Source organism: Morus notabilis, unplaced genomic scaffold (genome assembly GCF_000414095.1).
Source record: "Morus notabilis unplaced genomic scaffold, ASM41409v2 Scaffold1526, whole genome shotgun sequence".
Lineage (NCBI taxonomy): Eukaryota > Viridiplantae > Streptophyta > Magnoliopsida > Rosales > Moraceae > Morus > Morus notabilis.
In genome coordinates this window covers 197,595-219,619 of record NW_010363878.1, presented here as the reverse complement: position 1 = coordinate 219,619, position 22,025 = coordinate 197,595, and the positions used below count along the sequence as shown (strand labels likewise).

The 22,025-nt window shown below is 37.0% G+C and overlaps 4 protein-coding genes across 4 annotated transcripts; 2 read left to right on the top strand and 2 right to left on the bottom strand.

Annotated features, from left to right (window-relative positions):
* The first annotated feature begins 597 nt into the window (after positions 1-597).
* On the top strand, positions 598-2,997 carry LOC21390885 (subtilisin-like protease SBT1.5). Its single transcript, XM_010105116.1, has one exon. It carries the CDS (start codon positions 598-600, stop codon positions 2,995-2,997), a length of 2,400 nt encoding a protein of 799 aa, XP_010103418.1.
* A 1,391-nt stretch (positions 2,998-4,388) lies between these two features.
* On the top strand, positions 4,389-6,395 carry LOC21390884 (60S ribosomal protein L19-3). Its single transcript, XM_010105115.2, has 5 exons — positions 4,389-4,542; positions 5,070-5,192; positions 5,535-5,848; positions 6,035-6,102; positions 6,192-6,395. Exons 1-5 carry the CDS (start codon positions 4,431-4,433, stop codon positions 6,214-6,216), a joined length of 642 nt encoding a protein of 213 aa, XP_010103417.1. The 5' UTR covers positions 4,389-4,430; the 3' UTR covers positions 6,217-6,395.
* A 560-nt stretch (positions 6,396-6,955) lies between these two features.
* Positions 6,956-10,830, bottom strand: LOC21390883 (ethylene response sensor 1). The gene is given in 7 exon segments (XM_024170093.1): positions 6,956-7,274; positions 7,277-7,401; positions 7,610-7,737; positions 8,110-8,376; positions 8,471-8,839; positions 9,178-10,107; positions 10,643-10,830. Coding segments are annotated over 6 exon segments (1,956 nt in total). The 5' UTR covers positions 10,084-10,107; positions 10,643-10,830; the 3' UTR covers positions 6,956-7,113.
* Positions 10,831-13,444: 2,614 nt separating this feature from the next.
* Positions 13,445-19,744, bottom strand: LOC21390882 (ATP-dependent RNA helicase DEAH13; the record flags this gene model as incomplete). The annotated part of the gene is made up of 12 exons (XM_024170101.1): positions 19,601-19,744; positions 19,253-19,311; positions 19,066-19,144; positions 18,918-18,992; positions 18,781-18,830; positions 18,650-18,710; positions 18,243-18,551; positions 17,217-17,423; positions 16,908-17,138; positions 16,402-16,515; positions 15,077-16,303; positions 13,445-14,947 (listed from the first exon to the last, which is right to left on the bottom strand). Coding segments are annotated over exons 2-12 (3,885 nt in total), but the record flags the coding sequence as incomplete, so codon positions are not given.
* Positions 19,745-22,025: the final 2,281 nt, after the last annotated feature.

Below are 22,025 nucleotides of genomic sequence, written 5' to 3'. Positions count from 1 at the left end.
CTTTCTCACGTACACACTCACACACACACACACACACATATATATATATATATACACACACACATACACACCCACTCATGAAGCCACCAAACGCCACTCAATGACCTTCTTCCAAATTAGGATTGTTCACTATTACCAATTAAGCTCTGTCTTACGCACAATTCACCAAACCTCAAGTTATTACAAGAGAAAAAGAATCTCATCGCATCTGATCCGTGTTAAGACTTAACGGCACTAATTAAATCAACAAGTTTTTTATTTTTATTTTTTTGTCTTATAAAAATAAACCACTTATTAATGACACAAAAAAACACCCAAAAATGGATATCAACCATTCCTATATTTGCAATTTGTATTTATTAATTAGCTAGTTTATTCCTCGTTCTAGCTTCTCCATTTTGCCTTGTCCTTCAGCTACTTACGTACGAAGTTGTCCATGCCTTTGCTGATCAACCTCTCCTCTGACCTCATTAAAACCTTTTGTCCCTTACGATGAAAGATTATTAATCTTAATGCTGCTTTTCCCACTATAAATACGATACCTAGTTAGCTACCATAATCATCACAAACAAATTTTTTTGGAAGGGTAATTCCAAAATGAGTCTGTTTTCAGCTCTCGTTTACCCTCTGATTTTCATCTCATTCTCGCTTGTTTCCAGTGAAACCAATGTCGACCACGAAACCAAGACTTTCATAGTCCGAGTCCAAAACAACCTTAAACCTTCAGAATACTCCAACGTCGTAGACTGGTATAGCTCCACTCTCCGAAGCCTCAGTTCACATACACCAAACGAGAACGACGATGACATGATTGTCCATGTCTACAACACCGTGTTTCATGGTTTCTCTGCTAAGCTCACAGGCGAACAAGCCCAAGAGCTAAATCAACGGCCTGAAATACTCGGCGTCTCTCCCGACCAGGTTCGAAAAATCCATACCACCAGATCACCTGGATTTCTCGGACTTGACACCGCAAGCAGTATGGCAATTAGTAATAATGGCTTACTCAATGAGTCTGACTGGGGTTCGAATGTCATTATCGGAGTTATAGACTCTGGGGTGTGGCCTGAACGACGTAGTTTTGACGACGAGGGCATGGGGCAAATCCCATCCCGGTGGAAAGGCAAGTGCGACGGAGGGGAGTCCTTTCCCGACACACTTTGCAACAAGAAGCTCATCGGAGCGAGATTCTTCAACCGCGGCCACGAGGCTCGTTTCGGTAAACAAAAGACCGAGAAGATATCAGCGAGAGACACTGTCGGCCACGGGACCCATACGGCCTCGACCGCCGCCGGACGACGAGTCGAGAACGCCTCGTTCTTCGGCTATGCCCAAGGAGTCTCCTCGGGCATTGCACCGAAGGCAAGGCTCGCCATATACAAGGTCTGCTGGGCTGCGGAAGGCTGCCTCAATTCCGACATAATTGCCGCCGTCGACGCTGCCGTTGACGACGGCGTCGACGTGATCTCGATCTCCCTCGGCAGCTCACACTTGATGCCCTACGATAGCGACTCAATGGCGATTGCCGCATTCGGGGCGGTTCGAAACGGCGTCGTGTTCTCAGCCTCGGCCGGGAATTCGGGCCCTGACCAAGGAACGGTTAGCAACGCCGCACCATGGATCACGACCGTCGGAGCAAGCACTCTCGACAGGACTTTCCCCGCGGATATAGTGCTTGGAGACGGTCGCGTCATCACCGGATTATCTCTCTACGACGGAAAACCTTTCCCGGCAGGAAAGTACTTTCCGTTGATTCACGCGGAAAATGCGTCGGCAATTGAGTCTCTAGAAGGTGCAGGCAGAAATTACGTGACCAAACCTTTCGGTTTGTCTGGTTTTTGCATGCCGGGGACGCTCGATCCCAATATCGTGAAAGGGAAAATTGTTGTTTGTAACGCCGGGATGTATCCAAGTCCCGCCATAGGATTAATGGTGAAAGAGCTTGGTGGAGTTGGAGTCATCGTCGCCGACATGCAGGAATCGGTAGGAGAGGGTTTAGTCGCCCAGCAGTACCTCACACCCGGGATTTCCATAACCGAATCAGCTCGTGCCACACTTCTAAATTATCTAACTTCCTCCAGAAAGCCACGTGCCACTATGCGCTTCCGCGGGACCCAGTTGGGGGTCAAACCAGCACCTGTAGTCGCTTTCTTCTCCTCCCGTGGGCCCAATCTCCTCTCTCTGGATGTGCTGAAACCGGACGTGATCGCGCCAGGTGTCGACATCCTAGCGGCCTGGCCAGACGAGATCCCGCTGAGTTATGTAACAACTGATACGCGGCGCTCCGAGTTTAACATTATGTCCGGCACGTCGATGTCCTGCCCCCACTTGTCCGGGGTGGCGGCGCTGCTGAAAGGGGCCCACCCCGAGTGGACCCCGGCTGTGATCAAGTCCGCGATGATGACCACGGCCTATACACACGATCGCGATCTTAAGCCGATAAAAGAACAGGTCAATAATACTTTGGCTACGGTGTGGGACATGGGCGCCGGACACGTGGATCCGGTGAGAGCTGCTGATCCTGGCTTGGTGTATGATCTAACGGAGGATGATTACATCAGATTTCTCTGCGGCAACAATTACAGTAGCGACCAAGTTAGGGTAATCACGCACAGGGAAGTGAACTGTCACGAAACAGAGAAAATGTACCCTTGGGAGCTCAACTATCCGGCGATAGCGGTTCGTGTCAACGCATCAAGGCCGTCCAAAGTGGAGATTTCGGTCCCGAGGACTGTGACACACATTAGTGATGGTGCGGCCATTTACACCGTAAAAATCACCAATCCTAAAGGCACTGTCGTTTTTGTTAGTCCTGAGAAGATGGCGTTTGATAAGAAGGGTGACAGAGGAAGTTACGTGGTTACCATTTTCGCTGACAACACTAGTCCACGTGGAAGGCATGTTAGTAGTAGTACTTTTAGTGAGTTTGGGATGCTGACGTGGACAGATGGGAAACGTCGGGTCGCTTCTCCTCTTTTGGTTACTTGGGTTCATTAGTGGTTATAAGTCACTTGTTTAGGAATTCATGCAGTTTTAAACATAAATTATCTCGATAAGTGTCACGAGAGAGTTTATAGTTTAAGGATCTGTGTGAGACTGTAACAAGTCCGTAAGGACGATAATGTTTGGACAAAAAGCTTCATACAATATTATATAGATTACAAATACACATATTTTACGCTATTCCACTTCGTTTTCATTTGTGGGAGAAAAAAAAAAATAGGACAAGACTTGAGATGTCTTAAAATTAATAGGTCAATAGTTTACATAAGTTAATAAATATGTTAAATTACTGTTTTCGTCCATAATTTGTCTGATTATGAACCATAACTTGACGAGTTATTGTCTATAATTCACGATTTTTGTCCATAACTTGTCTGACTATGAACCATAACTTGACAAGTTTATCCATAACTTATCTGATTATGAACCATAATTTGACAAGTTATGACTTATTAATTTCTATAACTAAAAGTTGACATATATACTTTCTTAAGCTTTTCATATTGACATATTCTCTACTATTTCCGTTTTTTTTTCAGGGGAAAATTGTTGCTAAAAATTACCCGTCCAATTTATTATTTTGAGCTTATTTTGAAAAGCATAACTCGTATACCAACTTATTCACTTAAAATTAAGTATTTTACATATTAGTATTTTGGCGAGAAAATATAATGAATAACAAATAAATATCATGATCGCATTATAATTTAACAGTATTTTCACAATTGATTTTATAAAGACCTAAATAACAAGTCTTTAAGTTTAATCTACTAAAAAAAAAGTCTTCAAGTTTAAATTATAAAAAAAAAAAAAACTAATTCTTTTAACTGAAAAAAAAATAATTGTCATTAGTGTGTAAGAATAAATATAGGGGTGCGTTTAGAATTCGTTCCAAAATGATTTTATTTTTTGTATGAAAATAGAAATGAAAACGTTTTTAATCTCAGACAGAAATGATTTTTGAAAATGTGTTTGGTAGTTTTATCAAGAGATTATTTTCAGTATAAAAAAACTCATTAATGTCTCTCTCTGTGCTCGAGAGAGGAGAAAACGAAAACAAAAAATGAAAAACGACTAAAAGTTATTTTTCATTTCTCTCGCATTTTACACTAAAACAAAAAATCATTTTTATTTTTATTTTTTATCTTTAATTATGCCAAACGCCATTTTAGAATCGTTTTCATTTTTTCCAGAAAAATGTGAAAAATAAAAATAATAATAATTCTAAACATGACATAGATTTCTTATTATTCAAAATTCAGGTTTTTTTTTTTTTTTTTAAAGATAAAGGGCATTTTATTTTTTATTTTTCTAGGAAAGAATTAGGGAACAATTTTATAAGAAAATGAACTAGTCATATATAAAATGCCTTTCCTGCTGTAACAGCGGAGCGAGACGGAGAAAGAGACAGAGAGAGGGAGGGAGAGATGGTTTCGCTGAAGCTCCAGAAGCGGCTCTCCGCGAGCGTTCTCAAGTGTGGGCGAGGCAAGGTCTGGCTCGATCCCAATGAGGTCAACGAAATCTCCATGGCCAACTCTCGTATGTTCATTCTTTCTCTTGTCTCTCTATCAGTCCTTCCTTTCATTTCTTTTGTAGATTCTGTATTTTCTTCTTAGCTTCTTTTGTTTGCGTACCGTTTTCTTGATTAGAGTTTCTGCGAACATTAAAAATCATAACTTTAGTCTGTTAAGGACTTCACCTTATGAAGATTCTGGTATTTCGATGCTAATTTCTGCGGGGTTTTTTTTTTTTTTGAGCACTAACGTTGTGGTTTGCATCTGATGTTTCATCTCTGACCGCTATTTTGTAATGATAATATACTTGTGGTCCGTTTGATTTATAGATTTGAACAGAAATTTAAATTTAAATTTTACGAGCGAAAATACTGTAGCAAAAAGTTTGAACAGTAGTTTAAACCTGTAAAACAAACAAGCGCTTGACTACCGAATAGGTGGAAAATTTAACGGTTAATTCTAGGAAAGATTTCGTTTTGGTTTTGGGCACCATTTATTGATGTTCATTTGTGAAAATGAATTATATTGATGTTCTGTATATGCTGTGTGCAGGCCAAAACATAAGAAAGTTGGTCAAGGATGGTTTCATTATCAGGAAGCCAACCAAGATTCACTCTCGTTCCCGTGCCCGTCGCATGAAGGAGGCCAAGAGAAAGGGACGTCATTCTGGATATGGTAATTTGTGTTTCTGTTATTTATTAGAAGTTTAAGCAAGGGAATTTGTCCTTGGCTTGCATCTTGCGATAGAGTAATTTTATAATGCACTTGCTGCTCGAGTTTGCGCAGTGACTGGTAACTTATCCTCTTTTGGAGTTGGATTTAGAACTTTTGTAATTCCAGATTAAAAATTTAAAAAAAAAAAAGGAAATGTTTGGAATTAGTAAATTCTGAATCTGCCTCTCATAGACAATTTTTTACAATTGCTTGGCTAAGCCATTACTAGGTTGGTGCATTTGGGGCTGTCGGTATTGGGAGTATTGTTTGCGAGTAACACGTGTTTGTGAACTCTTATTTCAGGTAAGCGTAAGGGTACGAGGGAGGCAAGGCTGCCCACCAAAATCCTATGGATGAGGAGGATGCGTGTTCTTAGGCGCTTGCTTCGCAAGTACAGGGAGTCGAAGAAGATTGACAGGCACATGTACCATGACATGTACATGAAAGTGAAAGGTAATGTTTTCAAGAACAAACGTGTGCTGATGGAGAGCATTCACAAGTCAAAGGCTGAAAAGGCAAGAGAAAAGACTTTGTCTGATCAGTTTGAGGCCAAGAGGGCAAAGAACAAGGCCAGCAGGGAGAGGAAAATTGCTAGGAGAGAGGAACGTTTGGCCCAGGTATTAATCTTATGCACTGCTGTTAATTAATGAATTTCTAGAATCAACAACATTAGGAAACATGTAGGTACTGATTTGTACAAACTTCGTCAAAGTTACTTGTTAGATCCAAAAAATTTCCAGTTACTTTCGAGGTATTGCATTAAGACATTTACTGACATTGTTAGACTTCTAACTTGTTTACAGGGGCCTGGAGAAAAACTACCGGCAGCAACGCCTGCTGCTGCACCGGCTGCAGTGTCTCAACCTACGCAGTAAGTATACTCTTGAAAACAATGTTTTTGAACAGGATTCTTTCCGTCTGATATCTGTTATTTATACGTATATGGATCTTTTCTTTCAGGGGATCGAAGAAATCCAAGAAGTGAATCCTAGGAGAAGTTTACTGGAGGATGCATGACAATTGCCAGTCCTTGCTTTCTCCGTCACTTTTTTTTTAGGGTAGTTTTGAAGAGTGAGTTGTGTTTGTTTTTGACGATGTTACTTGATATCCTATATGAAAGGAGTTAACAGAATCTTTGTACTTCTTCTGCTTAATTTATATTTTGTTCTCTATTATTGTTTTCTCTGGTTCCATTTTTGTGTGCGTGTGGATAATAAGCACGCTGAATATCAAGTGAAGAGTTTTCGTTTTCTTTCACTGAGCATCAACTTGAGAAACATTCACCATTGTTAGGGTACTATATGTACTTTACCATCGATTCATTAACTTAAATCTTCACATAATTATTTTTTTACCCCAAAAGATAATTATAATTATTTAAAATGTTTTTAAGATGATGAGTTGCTTGGCGACTACGATGGTTTTCCCAATCTGAAGACAACTTACTCGAAAGCGGAAAATGACAGGTTTTTAAGTTGATATTTTTGGACTAAAAATGAAGTACCATGAGATGTTTTTTGCCCTTCAAATTTGATATAGTAGGTTTCAAGTTTGGGAAGGAGGGATAACAGGCAGAGGAAAAGAGCATTTGGGATTTAAAGTTTAAACCCGTTCAATTCATCAAAAAGAGGACAGAAAATAATTAATCAGTGTTGTACATTTCCCTAAATTAAACCCAAAAAAGAAAAAAAAAATGAGTTGGGTGGAGAAGAAGAAGATGGCACTTTTTCATCAAATAAGTAAATTCCTCATTGGAGATATACGCATCAACTCAAAACATCAGTGATCATACAACATCAGACAAAAGAATTACTGAGGAGATGCCATGAATTCTACATATAGGTTGTATGAGAGGCAACATTTTTTGCCTCCTTCCTTTCAACTAACCAAAATTATGTTCAAGCTTTTCTAATAATATGAGTCGCCCACTCATGAAGAGAGACAAAAACAGTGCTCCTGAGAGAATGGATTTGTCAAAAGCTATCCCATCATAATCTCTGAAGACTGGTTTACGTCCAAAGGGATTGCCACTTGTGTGATGGTTTGCTCATTTCTAGAAGGGTCACTTGGGCTGTTGTAAATGCCAAGTTTTACAACAAATGTAGCTATGCTTCCTTTGTCAAGGCCCTCACTCTCAATCCAAATTTGACCCCCCATGAGATTTACAAACCTGCTCCATCCATTTCAAGAAAAGTTAGGTCATACATGAGCTCAAAACAACTAATTAGTACATCTCTTGAGCTTTTAACAAAATAGCATGAAGTTGAAGTCTATTAAGAATGTTCTGAAATGGTCAAAAATTAATGCCGAAAGTAACAAGAAAGCATTTTGGCCGGTGAAATTAGAGTTCGGATTAAGAAGGATCTATGGGTCTCTACCGTTTACAAATGGCGAGTCCCAATCCACCACCACTGTTACTCCGACCGGATCCACTTTGGGGCTGAGTAAATTTGGTGAATAAATGGGGTTTATCTTGTGGGAGAACACCACAACCAGAATCCTTAACCTGTACCAACAGGGTTGATCAGACACAGAACTAGTCAGAATCCACGTAACCAAAAAAATTACAAACAGCTATACTAAAAAAATTAATGCAGCAAGTTTGAACCTTTACAAGGCATCTAGTTCTAGCAACTCAAATTAAATTTATGATCAGACACAGAACTAGTCAGAATCCACGTAACCAAAAAAATTACAAAAAAAAATTAATGCAGCAAGTTTGAACCTTTACAAGGCATCTAGTTCTAGCAACTCAAATTAAATTTCAGAGAAGTCACATGAGAATAAATGAAATAAAAGCGTCAAACAACCACCCTGCAAAAGAAAGGGGCACATTTTAAGACTTAACAGATACTTTTGCAAATAAAAGGTGTCATGCCTGAACTCGTAAATAGAAGTGGCAGTCACTTGGAGCCGGATAAAATTCAGAAGGTCGCAAATCTCTTAAAGATTCTGGTTTTACAACAGATGCTACAATTGAGATAAAGCCTTCCTTTGTGAACTTCACCGCATTACCAGCAATATTTAGAATAGTTTGCATAAGCCGCTTCTCATCACCAAGAGCAAAGACAGGTAAATCTGGGGTCATAATCAGATTCAGTTGTAACCTTTTTACAGATGCAATAGGCTTGATCAGATTAACGACCTGCAATACAAAAATGCTCCAAAGTGTCACAAAGTCAAGCATATATAACTAGTAAACATTCGTTTAAATTGAAATCTTCAACTGGAATAGTTACCTCTCCAAAAATTCCATGAAGATTAATTGTTCCAATATCTAGCTTTAGGCTTCCATCTTCAAGCCTAGAAAGATCAAGAACATCAGTAATTAGAGTTTCCAAAAGGTTACTGCTTTTTAGTACTGTCTCTATCATAACCCTTTGCTCCGGAGTTAGATCCGTCTCTAGAAGAAGTGAAGATAACGCAATAATTGCATGCATCGGCGTTCTCATTTCATTGTTCATGACAGCAAGGAAATCATTCCGAGCGTGGATTGCCGTCTCCGCTTCCCGTTGAGCTAATTTTAAAGCAACATTTTGCTCCATGAGCTGATCACGGGATCGCATTGACTCTTCCAGAATGGCAGCATGTGAAAGAGCAACAGCTACCTGTAGAAGTACAAAACGTCAAAAATTAAGAAAGAAATAACGCTATTTAATCTTTACAATTTTTGGAACGGTTCTTTCACTTGCATTATGGCAATCGGATTCAGGTGCACACAGGAAGGAAATATCAATTAAACCACTTGCTTCAACTTCCTAAAGCTTCATGGGATAAAATTTCCTAAGATCAGCTAGCTAAAATAACTACCTGTCGAATAGTTCATGATTAGAATGTAAGCACAAGTCAGGTTTGTATGAAACTAAGCATTGCGAAACCAGAAAGCATAACTGTATGACATTAACAAACAGCCAGTGAAAAGGAAACATGAAAATTGCAAAATTACCTGGTCTGCAACAACATCAACGAGTTCCAATTCATGGTCTCGCCATTGTCTAGCACTATCCGTAGGGAGAATCAAAACCATGATAGCGTAGCTTTTTGCAGAGACGTCAGGCCAATCATTAATTTGGAAATTTGAGAGATATAGAAGAGGTACCCGCACAGCCACAACCTCCGGTGGCACATATCTCCCCACAAGTGGTCTAATTCTGGCCAAAGGACAGGTGTAAGGAATACGCATTGCTCGAGCACTATTAAAAACCTCACTAATTATGGGAAGATTCATAGGAATGGAGGATCCAACTTTTATGTGGTAGTTTAAAGTATGGGAGAGTTGCAGATTCAGACCACTTCGAGACGGCATCCATAACACGCATTCTTCGAGACCTAAAGTCCTACCAAGCTCCACAAGGGTGGTTTTCAATATTGTATCTCTATTTAGAGTGCTTCTAATTTCATGAGTCAGCATTCTAACATGCCTCCCGGTTTCTTCCTGAGTAAGAATAAGGCCCATTTCTCTGTCGAGCTCTTCAGCCTTGTCCTTGAGAAATTGTTCCCGGGTTTTGACACTTAAAAGGTCGGGTATGATGTGAACAAGCATCAATGCAGTTGCACATGAGACAACAGCACATGAAATCTTTGCAACAGTCATGACCACCGCCACGGCCTTGGAGTGCATAGAGAATGTCCACAAGCTTATGAAGTGGGTTGCTCCACAAAGAACAATAAAAGCTCCAAACTGCATAAGAACCCATCTGTATGGGAAGAAGGCTGATTTCTGAACAAAATATATGAGCTCCAAGGGAATGGAAAAGTAGGCAAAGGCAATTAAGAAATCCGAAATGTACTGATATTTCACTAAAAGCTCATCAGGTGGCCATTGTGTGTCAATACAATCACAGGACTCCATTATCAAACTTCTGTCTTAACAAATCTGAGCCAAAGAATAGATTACAACAACAAAAAACAGTTTTTAGTTAACAAACTATTTATTACTATCATAAAGTTAAATAATTGCAAAATTTCCCATGAAAGAAAATCTTCATTAGAGAAATTTTATTGCCCATGAAAGAAAATCTTCATCAAGGAAACAAGGACAATATCTACCCTCGGAAAAGGGTCTGAGGAGTTGAGAAAATATTCTTTTAATACATTTGTCCCACAAAGTAGAGTGTTTTCTCGGTAAATATTTTCAGAATTATCAAAATTTCAGCTGGGAAATAAACGAGGGCTATACATAAATCTTCACAAAAAAAAAAAAAACAAAAAAAAACAAAAAAAAATCCTTGAAAACAGATAGTATTAACAAACTCAACAGTAAGATATCTGGCGTATGAAACGAGAATCCCATTAAGAAAAGACCAATGGGACTTTGCTAATCCATTTAAACAAATAAAAAAAAATACAAAATCTAAGGAAAAACAAAAAGAAGAAGAGAAGATAAAATCCAATAAATTAATAATCATTACCAAACCAAGAAGAGAGACTGAAAACTTGAACTTGAACGATCAGAGATAAGTTTCCAAGCAATGAGAGTGTGATCTGAGCAGTCTATTCACGTGAGGTTGTCCAAAGCTGAAAAGGGTAAACCGCATTCAGCAGAAGAAGAAGAAGAAGAAGAAGAAAGAAGAAGAAATGGAGATGACTAAAAGCGAAGCCTTTCAGAAAAAAGTATCGCTTTAGAGAGAGAGAGAGAGAGACATCACGGACAAGAAGGCGACGCACGAGCTCAAGGAGGGAAGTGGCACGTGCGTGGGTGGGACTCATGAGGAATTTTTAAGGAAGTTTGGAAGGATATTATTAGTGAGATAATCTAAACTTTGGATATTAATTAAAGAAATCTTGGTCGCTTAATTAAAAGTGTGAATTTATTCCATTTGATTCAACGGCTTTTAATACACAACTGTCTTGTACTAAAGAGAAATATTTGCCGTGTTTGAAATTATTTTTATTTTTATTTTTTAGGTTTTTTGAGAAAGAAAAAATAAAAATAATTTTAAATCAGTGTTGGCATAATTAAAGATAAAAAAATAAAAAATAAAAATAAATTTTTAGTTTAGTGTAAAAAAATAGATAAATAAAAAATGACTTTTAATCATTTTTTAATTTTTATTTTCATTTTTTTTTCTCTAGCAGAAATATTAATGAATTTTTTTATATTAAAAATAATTTTTTAATAAAATTACTAAATTTATTTTTAAAAATAATTTCTATCTAAAATTAAAAACATTTTTATTTTTATTTTTATAAAAAAATAAAATTATTTTAAAATAAATTCTAAACGCACTTAATTATCTCTAGAGATAGATACTCGTATCAGATTACGTTTGATTGAATTAACATGCATTGGTATTGGATGTTTTTCTATAGCTGGTGGGGCCCAACCTACTTTATATATATAAATATTGCATATTTTATATATTTTATATACATCTTGCGTGTTACATTCAACATCTCTACTTAAATATTTTACATATATACATATTGCGTTTCGGCCGCATTGCCATTGTCCACCCACTTTTGAATATTTCGTTTTTTTATTAAGATATAATTTGTCAATTAATTTAGGCCTTGACCTGGAATTTTTTTTTTCTTTTGAAAATTGTAAAAAAAGTTCTTGATAATGATTTTGTAATACCCATTTTCCACGTGATAAAATGAAATGAGGAAGAAAAAAAATTAAATTTGTATGCGACAAAGTCACAGTGAAATTGGAATTCTGTGCTTGGAAGAAATTCTCTCTATTTTTGTGTTATTCAGCCACCTAAAGTAAATGTGATTGTTTTACAAAAACAAACAAGAACGTTCTATGAAAACGTACTTTTTATTAGTAATATGTATTTTTAAACATTTAATATGATTAAAATCACATTAAATTAAAAAATTAGAAAATTAAAAAATTAAAGTATACTAATAAAGAGTTTCTTGTGCCCTTGACAGCTAAGCAGGTTCAAAATTGACTAGTGTTTTTAGTTGATTATTGTTCCACCGATCCATTTCTTGCTCGTTAACTTGAAGCGCACTTGTATTCGTCAAAAAAGGTTAAAAAAAAAAAAAAACCAGACTTTATTGTCAAAGAAGATATAGACAGATTTGACAAAATTAAACAGAAATATATTTTTTAAGGGAACACAACCGTCAAACGGAAGATGGGTTTGTGTCCCCAAACTTTGAACCTTAAAAAAAGATTGACCAGATCCATTGCACTTTAATAATATTAATGGCTTTGTAGCTATGTGTTTCACGTCAGTAAAACAATCGACACATCGCTATTCACGTTAGTATATACAGATGTGACAAAACATATATATATATATATATACACACACGAAAAAGAAAGAAAGAAGGAAAGAAGCTTCTACTGTATAAAAAAAAATTATCAATAATTTTTTATTTTTAATCATTAAATTTGTATTAAAAATTACATATTTTTTAAATTTACGTGATTTTAACATAATTTCATAATTAAAAATAATTAAAAATTAACATTACCAATAAAATTAACATACCCAAAAAAAAAACTTTAAAGGAATAAAGAAAGAAACAGCCATATATATAGAACCATCAACCCCCTAGTGGACAAAAAACTCAATAAATGAAGCAAAAAGAAACGGCCACTCATATTCAATACAGGAAGAAGCCATGGACAAAATTTTCTTCCCAATAAAATAAATAATTGAATTACAATTTGGGACTCATCGGATGCCTAAGTGCACTTTTCACTCTGATAGGTTAAGCCCCTATTTGCTTTCCTAATTTAATTCAATTCAATTCAATTTGAATAATAAGCACATGTTGAATTGGCATTTAATAAACATATGCAGTTTAAATTATATTTTCCATTTAATCTAGTTAAACAGCTCAACTTAAAATTTAACCCTCCTCTCAAATTTAATCATTCAAACCATTTTTAAACAGTAAAAAATATCCACTCTCTGTTTTTCACACATACCAAATACAAATTTGAATTTAATTTCCTATTTAAATTAAAATTTTAACTATATATAAACATCAATTCAAACTACAATTTAAACCACACAATCTGAAGCAGTAAAAAATATCCACTCTCTGTTTTTCACACATACCAAATACAAATTTAAATTTAATTTCCTATTTAAATTAAAATTTTAACTATATATAAACATCAATTCAAACTACAATTTAAACCACACAATCTGAAATTTTTTGTATAAATCAAAAAATTCAAATTAATAAAATTCAAACCAACTAAATACGAGCTGACTTATTTGAAATTCATTTTAATAGTTTAACTCTTGTTTTTTTTTTTTTTTTTTCGTTCTTTGGAAACTCTTTTGACTTCTTGGGAAACCGTTCTTGGGCTCTAAAAGGGCTTCACTCAGCATCTGTGACCAAAGCACTTCAAACGTGTTGCGGAAACCCTCCTGAAACCAGTCCAGGATTTCGGAATATAGTTCCCTGGGGCTCTCCATCCAGACCCCACTTAATTTGGCACAACTATCTACGAACTTGACCTTTAACTTGGTCAACAAGTTTCCTACCCGTCTTTGGCCCGATGCCTCTGGCCTCAAAATGCTGGCGGGCGGAGCTGCCATGAACTTGCGAACAGATCTTAAGCACGGCAACACCTGCCCTTCAAGCAAAGCGTAAGCGAAAACCACCACTCTTTGGTTAACATCGCTAATGGGCAAGCTATGTTGTGCAAGTTTCCATAAATGAGGCCCGAAAGTCGGAACAACATAATGCAGAACTTGGTCAGTTCTAGGATCATAATAAGGCTTGGTGTCTGTGGAAGGCGCAGAGAAAGTGCATAGAGAACGAGCATACTCAACAAGCCATTCTGGTTTTACCCTCGTCACTCCATGCATGTAGGGCCGTTTTGTCTGTAGCAGCTCACTATAAACTAAAAACTCCGGAGCTGAATTAGAGACAAATGACCAACGATGAAGAAACACATTTTCTTTGACCGCGCAGGCCTGATAACGAACCGCATGAACTTTCCCTTCATCTTCCAATGACTTTGAAATTCTTCTTATGCGTTTTGCAACTCTGTCTGCCCAACCAGCACATATGGATTGGCCTAAGAGCTCTTCCTCGAGGAGTGAAAGAGGGTGCTTATTGTAGGACGCCCTCCAAGATTGTTCCACATCCTCTAGAGTACCGTAGGTCCACGAAAACTCCTGCTCAAGATCACAATCATCAGTATGACTAAATACCAGCTGAAGTAACTGCTTTCTCAGCTTGGACATTTCCTCCATGGTTTTAAGGTGTAGGTAGCTCTCATTGCAGAAGTCCATTGGGCTTTCCGCGAGTTCGAAACATTGCAAAGCATAGGCTACAGATAGAGCATCGCTACAGGGATTAGAGAATTTTTCCCGATATGTTTTTGCAGCTTCTTTTAGTTTCTTCCTCTTCAATTTTTCCTTGTCCAAGACTTTATTGTTCTCTAAAGCGTCAAGACTCCCCCCATCTTGGTCCAAGTCGCTTTTACTAGTGTTACTATTACTATTTTCCAACTGCAGGACGAAAGGATTTGACAAGCTCAAAGCTGCAGCTGCTGCAATCGCGTATGCTAAAACCAAATTAGGTCGAGAGTCACTTTTCTTCTTCCTCATTATCTGAATAACAGTAAGGAGCATCCTCGAGTGTCGAGGACTCATGGGATAGCGAGACATGGCCTTCCCTAAAGCTGTAAGCTTTCCATCACTATCAAGAGCCTCAAGAACCTTCAAACAGCGTTCTGCTTCAATCAATGCAGCAGCCTGAGGAGGAGTTGGAAATGGAAAATTGGCAACCTGTGAGCACAGACAAAACAAGGTCATCACAAGAATCAAAGAGATAAGGAATTATAGTGAAGTCGTTATGTTGAAGATTTATGCTAATGATGAGAACCAAACCTAAGACCACAAAAAGCTAGTACCAACCTTATCAATGTGCATGGATTTCATGAGAAGGACAACACCCTCAACTGGTACTTTTAATATTTCAGCAAGAGAAAAATCAGGGAATGTGTTGTTGTAGACTGCCGAAGAATATAGACGGTAACAATGGCCAGGACTGGTTCTTCCAGCTCTTCCTGCACGTTGAGAAGCTGAAGCCTTACTTATCCACTGAACTTCATATGTTTCCATGCCATTGGAGGAGTTGTACTTTTTCACTTTCTCCCTTCCTGTATCAACAACATACTTTATTCCGGGAATAGTTAAAGAGGTTTCAGCAACATTTGTTGCCACAACAACAAGCCTCTCCCCTTCCTTGACATCATCAAATACACGTAGCTGTGCTGCTGCAGGCAACATGGCATATAGAGGAAGAACACACAGGGCACCGACAGATGAACCATTTTCACCCCCACTTGTTTTTTCAGCGATAGGATTGGTTTGGTCTAAGCAAGCTTCCTGAGTAACTGGGCCAGGCTGTATTCCATCAGAACTACAGTTTAAGGCAGCCTGTCCTTCCAAAGCTTCAAATGCAGCTTTCAGTGAAACAAGGTTCACCTCCATGAGATTACCATCATGAATTTCCGCTGTTTTTTCTTGCAATGACTCCTCATTATCATCCATAATTTCCAATTCGCTATCTGATTCTAAATCATTTAAAAAATCCAATTCATCCTCGTATCTATTAGAATCATCATCATCATCATTTGAGCGAAACATGTCAGTTTCCTGCTGCTCTGAATGTCCACGAGCATCAAAAGCTTCATTGATCTCCTCCATGCTTATTCCCTCAACAGATTCAATCTTGGTGACTGCTTGATCAGTCTCAACCTTTCCTTTTGATGCCCTCGATATGAGTTCCTTTGAAGCTCTACGTAGCTTTCGACACAAATATTCAACTTCTCTCTGACCAGTGACAAAGACTAGTATACCTCCTTGTGGCAGCCTCTTGTGAATTGCTAAGACCTTTTTATATGCTTGGCCAATATAATCCACAATCTCTGTTCTTTTTGAGAAATGTGTAGTGACTGGAAATTGTCTGGTAGGAACTTCAAGCACGGGGGGAGGATTGCTAAATAACCTTTTACCAGAAATGAAGTCCTCCACTCGCAATGTAGCACTCATCAGCACAAGTCTTAACGGGAAAATCTGATTTTCAGGACTTATAGTTTGCCCCGAAAGCATTAATTTTTGCTGCTGTGCATATATTTTCTGCAAAAGAATGCAAGATATTAGTGAGGAAAATAATTGAAAAATAGGGATAAAACTCAATTTATGCAGCAAGTAAAAAGATCATAATAGCACTATACCTCACGGCCTTGAATTACACGTGAAAGCATTCCAACAAGAATGTCTGTGTTCAAGCTTCTCTCATGAGCCTCGTCCAGAACTATAACAGAGTAATGCCTTAACAAAAAATCATTCTGGGTAAAAAAAAAAAAAAGGACAATTATTAAACGAGTGTGGAGCCAACTTTTTAAAGCATATGTGACAAATGCGCGCGCGCGCACACAAAACTTAATAATAGCTACATTTAAAGGTTTAATATTCCAACTTCGTCTTTAAAAGAACCCTTTTCTTCCAAACTTATTTATTACTTGCTTCTCTATTGTCTTCTTAAGAATTTAATTTGAGAGCATTCAATAATTGTTCATTGCGTACTTCTCTTATAAAGCAATCACCACACAAGCAGACTAAAGGTAAATTACGAAGAGCGCAGCAAATAATATGGCGTGACAAATTATAACACTTGTATGCATAATCGCTCGACTCATGCCACATTAAAAAAAATTGCAATAGCGAGTGGACAGAAAACCTGAAGTTCTCGTAGCAAAATCCCATCTGTCATAAACTTGATTGAGCTATTGTGGCCAATCTTTTTGTCATACCTAACTTGAAACCCAACCTCTTTACCAAGGGAGAGCCCGAGCTCATGTGCAACCCGCTTAGCCGTGGCAAGAACAGCAACACGGCGCGGTTGGGTAACACCAATAGTACCGCCTCGAGCAACATATTGTCTTGAACCAAATCCAGCTTCATAAAGGAACTACAAAACATCAAAGTAGTAAAAATTTGCGCCTTGGAAAGTTCCAAGAAAAATTGGGATAAAGTACAAGATCCTTACTTGAGGAACTTGGGTAGTTTTACCACACCCAGTCTCTCCACATATAATGACAGTTAAATGGTAATTGATAGCTTCCATTATCTCCTGCTCCATCATGACAATTGGAAGATCCTTCCTCGTTTTCTCAACATCGGCTGGCCTTGATACGTGCACTACAGTTGGTGTTGTACTATTAAGCTCCACTTTTAGGCTCTCAATGGTCCTATCCTGTACCAAGTAAAATTCCAAATGTTCAGTTAAAAAACAATAGTCATTATTGATAGATAATTAGAATACAGTTCCCCTTTCGCATTTCATCTTCATATTATATCAAGCACAACACACAACAAGCAAAAAATATAAACAGAGAAATAAACAGTCAAAATTAGTAAGATACGCACGCGAGCGTGCTATAAGCTTTAAGTGAAACACAAGCTTCTGGAGGAACCATGAAATGATGAAACTTAAGATGCAATTTAGGAATTTTAAAACAAATTACAAGTTCCTTATGAGATGCAATGCTTGGCGATGAATTAAAAAAAAAAAAAAAAAAAAAAATTAAGAAGCGTCATAGTTACCATTCAAAGTGTTCACAAAGGTCTTCCTTTGACAAAAACCTCTAAACTGTGAAAGAAACCTAAGAGTGGTCCATGGATATTCATCTCTAACTATTAAACATAACACTCCATATACGCAGAAATCAGAACCAAGTCTGAAGGAAATGAACTATGAAAGAAGTTCATGTTTGCGTATCAGATCCAGAAACAAAGACGCAAAATCGAAGAGCCTTATGGATTATTCTCAACATACATGTTTACTGATTAAGTTGTCAACATAAGCATCTATCTACACCCAACTAACATGTTCGAGCGTCTTCAAAGCAACAAGTTAAAAAACAATTTTCAACAAACACACACCAAGAAATTAAAAGGGACTTGATTCTAGTTATCTAGAACCACTCTCTATTAATCCGTAAATCATGTTCCTATAATGTAATTTCATTCAGCCAATATACACTCTACCTGCCACAACTGAATGATTACATACCATTAAGTTTGTGCTTTTTCTGCAATCATCAGCCACATATTGATCATTCACACCGGGCTCATTGCCATCAACTGGATGCTGGGACGAGCACAAAGAAAGAATAGCATTTTCTGGGAGTCCTCTTTCCACCACGGTTGGCTGCACCTGATCATTCTTGTAAAGATCCTGACTCAAATACTGTTCATCCAACTCGGTTTCACTCTCAGTAAGAACACCGTCAGCATCCATTTTCTCAAGTGGTTGATCACTATGTGGAACTTCAGCAGTACATTCTACCACCCTCCTACGTTTTCTCTTCACAGTTTCAGCCTACATATATTAACTATCAAAAAAAAAAAAAAAAATTGCTCCAACACAATTTTAGTACATTGCTAAATACAAACATGATATGTGCACAAAAAACAAACCTGACCAATGTTTCTAGACGACTTCAGAAGAGAAAATGCACCGTCTGGAATCTCATATTTCCTACAAAAATTCATCACTCGTGAGTCATTTACTTGGATATAATTTTAAGAAAAATTGCAGAACTACGTACTGTAAGGTTTCGAGGCTTTTCGACAGCAAAAGTGCCTTTTCCTTCTCTTCCTGCGCACAAGTGATAAGCAAGTTATCCCAAATATGCTCAACTTAATCCAAGTGAAATCACAAATGCAAAAGTATACACAAACCAACCTCCAATTTCTTTAGCTTCCTCTTCTGTGATTTGCTCAATTTTGGGGTTGCCTCGGTCTTCCGTTTTTCACACTCCTAAAAAATAAAAATAAAATCTTAGTTTGAAATACAGCAAAGGAAAGATTTTTTTTTTTTTTTTAAGTCATACCTGCTTCATGCCCTTCTTTTTATTCTTTTTCTTACTTTGCAAGATCAATGTGTTGCTATCACCACCATCATCACCCAAACTACCAACAGCAATGAAAGGAAAACCAAATTACAATCTCAGCATAAACAAATTCTAAAACAAGATTTGCTAAAATAGTACATTAAAACATGACATGGAAAACTTTTACCTCAACAAATTCTCCATAGGCATCTCCATTTTTCTCGTCTTTAGCTTATTGAAACAGCCCTGAAATAATAGACATGAAATCCACATATTCGTGACAATACTTATCTCAACAAAAAATAATAATAATAATAATAATAATAATAATCTTTTTATCAAATTCCCATAAATACTGTCTACTCTTCTTCTAAAATCTAAATTTGGCGTGTTCGTAGCGAAAAGAAAATTACTAGTAAGCTAAGAGAAATTTAGCTTTTATTAAGGTCTATAAAGTTGGAATTGTTTTCTTAAAAATGCTGAATTTTTGGGTTCATAAATAATAGTGAGATAAAGCGAGAGAACCTGAGCGAACCTGAGACTAGAGAGAGAGAGAGACGAGCGCGGGGTGGCGCGGTGGCTTCGAGAGGCCGGGAAACGGTGGTTGGCGCGGTGGGGGACGCGCTGGTCGGAGGAGACGAGCTCGCGGCTGGGACAGGGGCGGCCGGCGGTGGATGGGGGCTGCTCTGTCACTAGGTTGTCTCGTTTTCCCTCCTTTCTCTAAGCAGCAACTTAAAACCAATAGACGGTTGAGATTGAATAGAATTGATCAACGGCTGAAAATAATTGGGATATATTTGTCATTTTACACTTCTATTTAACGTATTGTCAATCAAGCTAAGGGGGCAAAATTAGAGTTTCCAAAATCTAGAGGACAAAGTAGGAATTACACTAAAATTGGAACTATTGGTGAAAATAATCCTTGTCGTTTCTATGTTATCCTTTCCCTTTTCACATTGTTGTCGTTTATTTTTTAAAATTGTTCTTCATTTTGTTGCCTCTATTAATTGTGTTTCTGCATTATTATTAATTTATTATTGTCGTTTTTACATTTATGCCGTTTGATTTTTTTTTTAGTTTTTGTTTTCTGGGTTGTGTATTGTCGTTTTCTACTCTATGTCGTTTTTCATTTTTTATCTTGTCATTTTTATTTTATTGTCATGCAAGATAGTTTTCGTTTATCCTGATCAGTTACGCACCTTTCTTGGTGGCATTTTGCTGTCTTTATTATTATTATTTTTGTCATTTTAACATTGTTGTCGTTTTTTCGTATCCGTCTCTCGTTTCATTGTCCCTTTCAGTGTCGTTTTTGCATTAAAGTCCATCTTAGTTGCGAATTTGGGAGGGGACTACGGATCTTACCTCAACAGCTCAACTTGAACCATAATTATCGAATTTCGATAGAGAGTAACTTGAAATTAAACAAATACACATGATCAGCTAAGCTCGCCGGTTGTGAGTCTTTGATAGTAACACTTAAATGAACCACGACACAAAGTGCCAAATATTACTCAATATTATCTTTTATCAAAGAAAATGTTGCTAAATATTAATAATAAATTTAGGATATTGAAAGATAATGAAGAATCTATCATATGTGCTATGTCATATACTATATACAAGAACATGAAACGAAATTCTCTCATAAAACGTCGGCAAATCAAATAATTGAGAATTTTTCTCAAGTCGGCCAATATAATCATGATTGATCAGTTTTGGAAAGGCTAATTAAATTACACCAGTTGGTACACTGTCGTGGCGTGTAGATATCCAAAAATCAAATCTCACGTGTATTTCATTAGTGGATATATGTAGTGTAGAGAGAGTTTAGAGTTAATTATGTCGACGTGCATGAGAATGGTGATGTACGTACGCTTGGAATAATTGATTAATGGCCAAAACTTGAGATCACAGACAACAAATAATTAGAAGTCAAATCCGTCTCTTTTTTTTTTCCCACATTGAAGATAAACAAATTAAGGTTCCATTAATTTAGCTAATTATCGCAGGCAAATGATATATTACTTTCAGCACTTAGCAATCATAAGTTGGCTGGCCGTGCTTTTCGATGATCACAAGCATTAATCACGTGGAGCCCATGCAAGAATTGACAGTGTTAATTAAGATATGTAAATAGTATACACATATATATATATATATATATATATATATACGATCATGAAATATGTGATTGTGTGTGTATGGTGTTTCAATCATTTTCATGCAGGTGAAATTTCACGGTTTTTCGCTAGCGTAAAGTGTATTAATACATCGAATGTATTAGCAATGAGCGTTGAAGTTGCCCAATAGTACTATTTGCTTGCGTGATGTCTAAGAAAAAAATACTTACTAGGGAAAGTTAATATTTATTTAGATCTTCTTTGGTACGCCAACATACTTGTAAGTCAGGTTTTATATCTGTCGAATATGCATAAAACCATGTAAAAGTTAAAAAATACGCAAATCTAACAGTTAAAAAAATATGACTTACCGGTACGCCAGGCGTATCAAAGAATCTCATATATTTATTTTACAAATTATTGTAACTAGTTAGGCAGTCATAACCAAGGGCTCGGGCTTGTGTTATCATGTATGTCTGATATAAATATAAGATACTCAAGAAAATGATGATATTCGAGGTTTTTTTTTTTTTTTCTTGCTAACATATTTGAGTAATTAAAGTGGTCAACTTTTTCAAAGTGGATTTGTTGCCAAATTTTTATTAGGATATACGTATTCATGAACAAAGAGGCTGTAACAAAGTTCGAAGTTTAGATTTTTTTTTTCCTGCAATAGATCTTTTCTTTAACTATACATCTGATTGAACTAGAATTCTGCTGTACACAATTGCGTTAATCATCAACCATATTACAAGCAAACACTTTACGTCATATATCTTTGTAGGGTCAGATTCTAACGTTGAACAAGTCAATATTGAAAGCGCTTTATATTTAGTAACT

What these genes read in the sequence shown, in the direction of transcription:
- LOC21390885 (XM_010105116.1), top strand. Translation starts at nt 598, where the DNA reads ATGAGTCTGTTTTCAGCTCTCGTTTACCCTCTGATTTTCATCTCATTC.
- LOC21390884 (XM_010105115.2), top strand. Translation starts at nt 4,431, where the DNA reads ATGGTTTCGCTGAAGCTCCAGAAGCGGCTCTCCGCGAGCGTTCTCAAG. An exon ending in GGGACGTCATTCTGGATATG is followed by an intron (nt 5,193 to 5,534) that starts GTAATTTGTGTT and finishes CTCTTATTTCAG; the next exon opens with GTAAGCGTAAGGGTACGAGG. An exon ending in GCAGTGTCTCAACCTACGCA is followed by an intron (nt 6,103 to 6,191) that starts GTAAGTATACTC and finishes CTTTTCTTTCAG; the next exon opens with GGGATCGAAGAAATCCAAGA.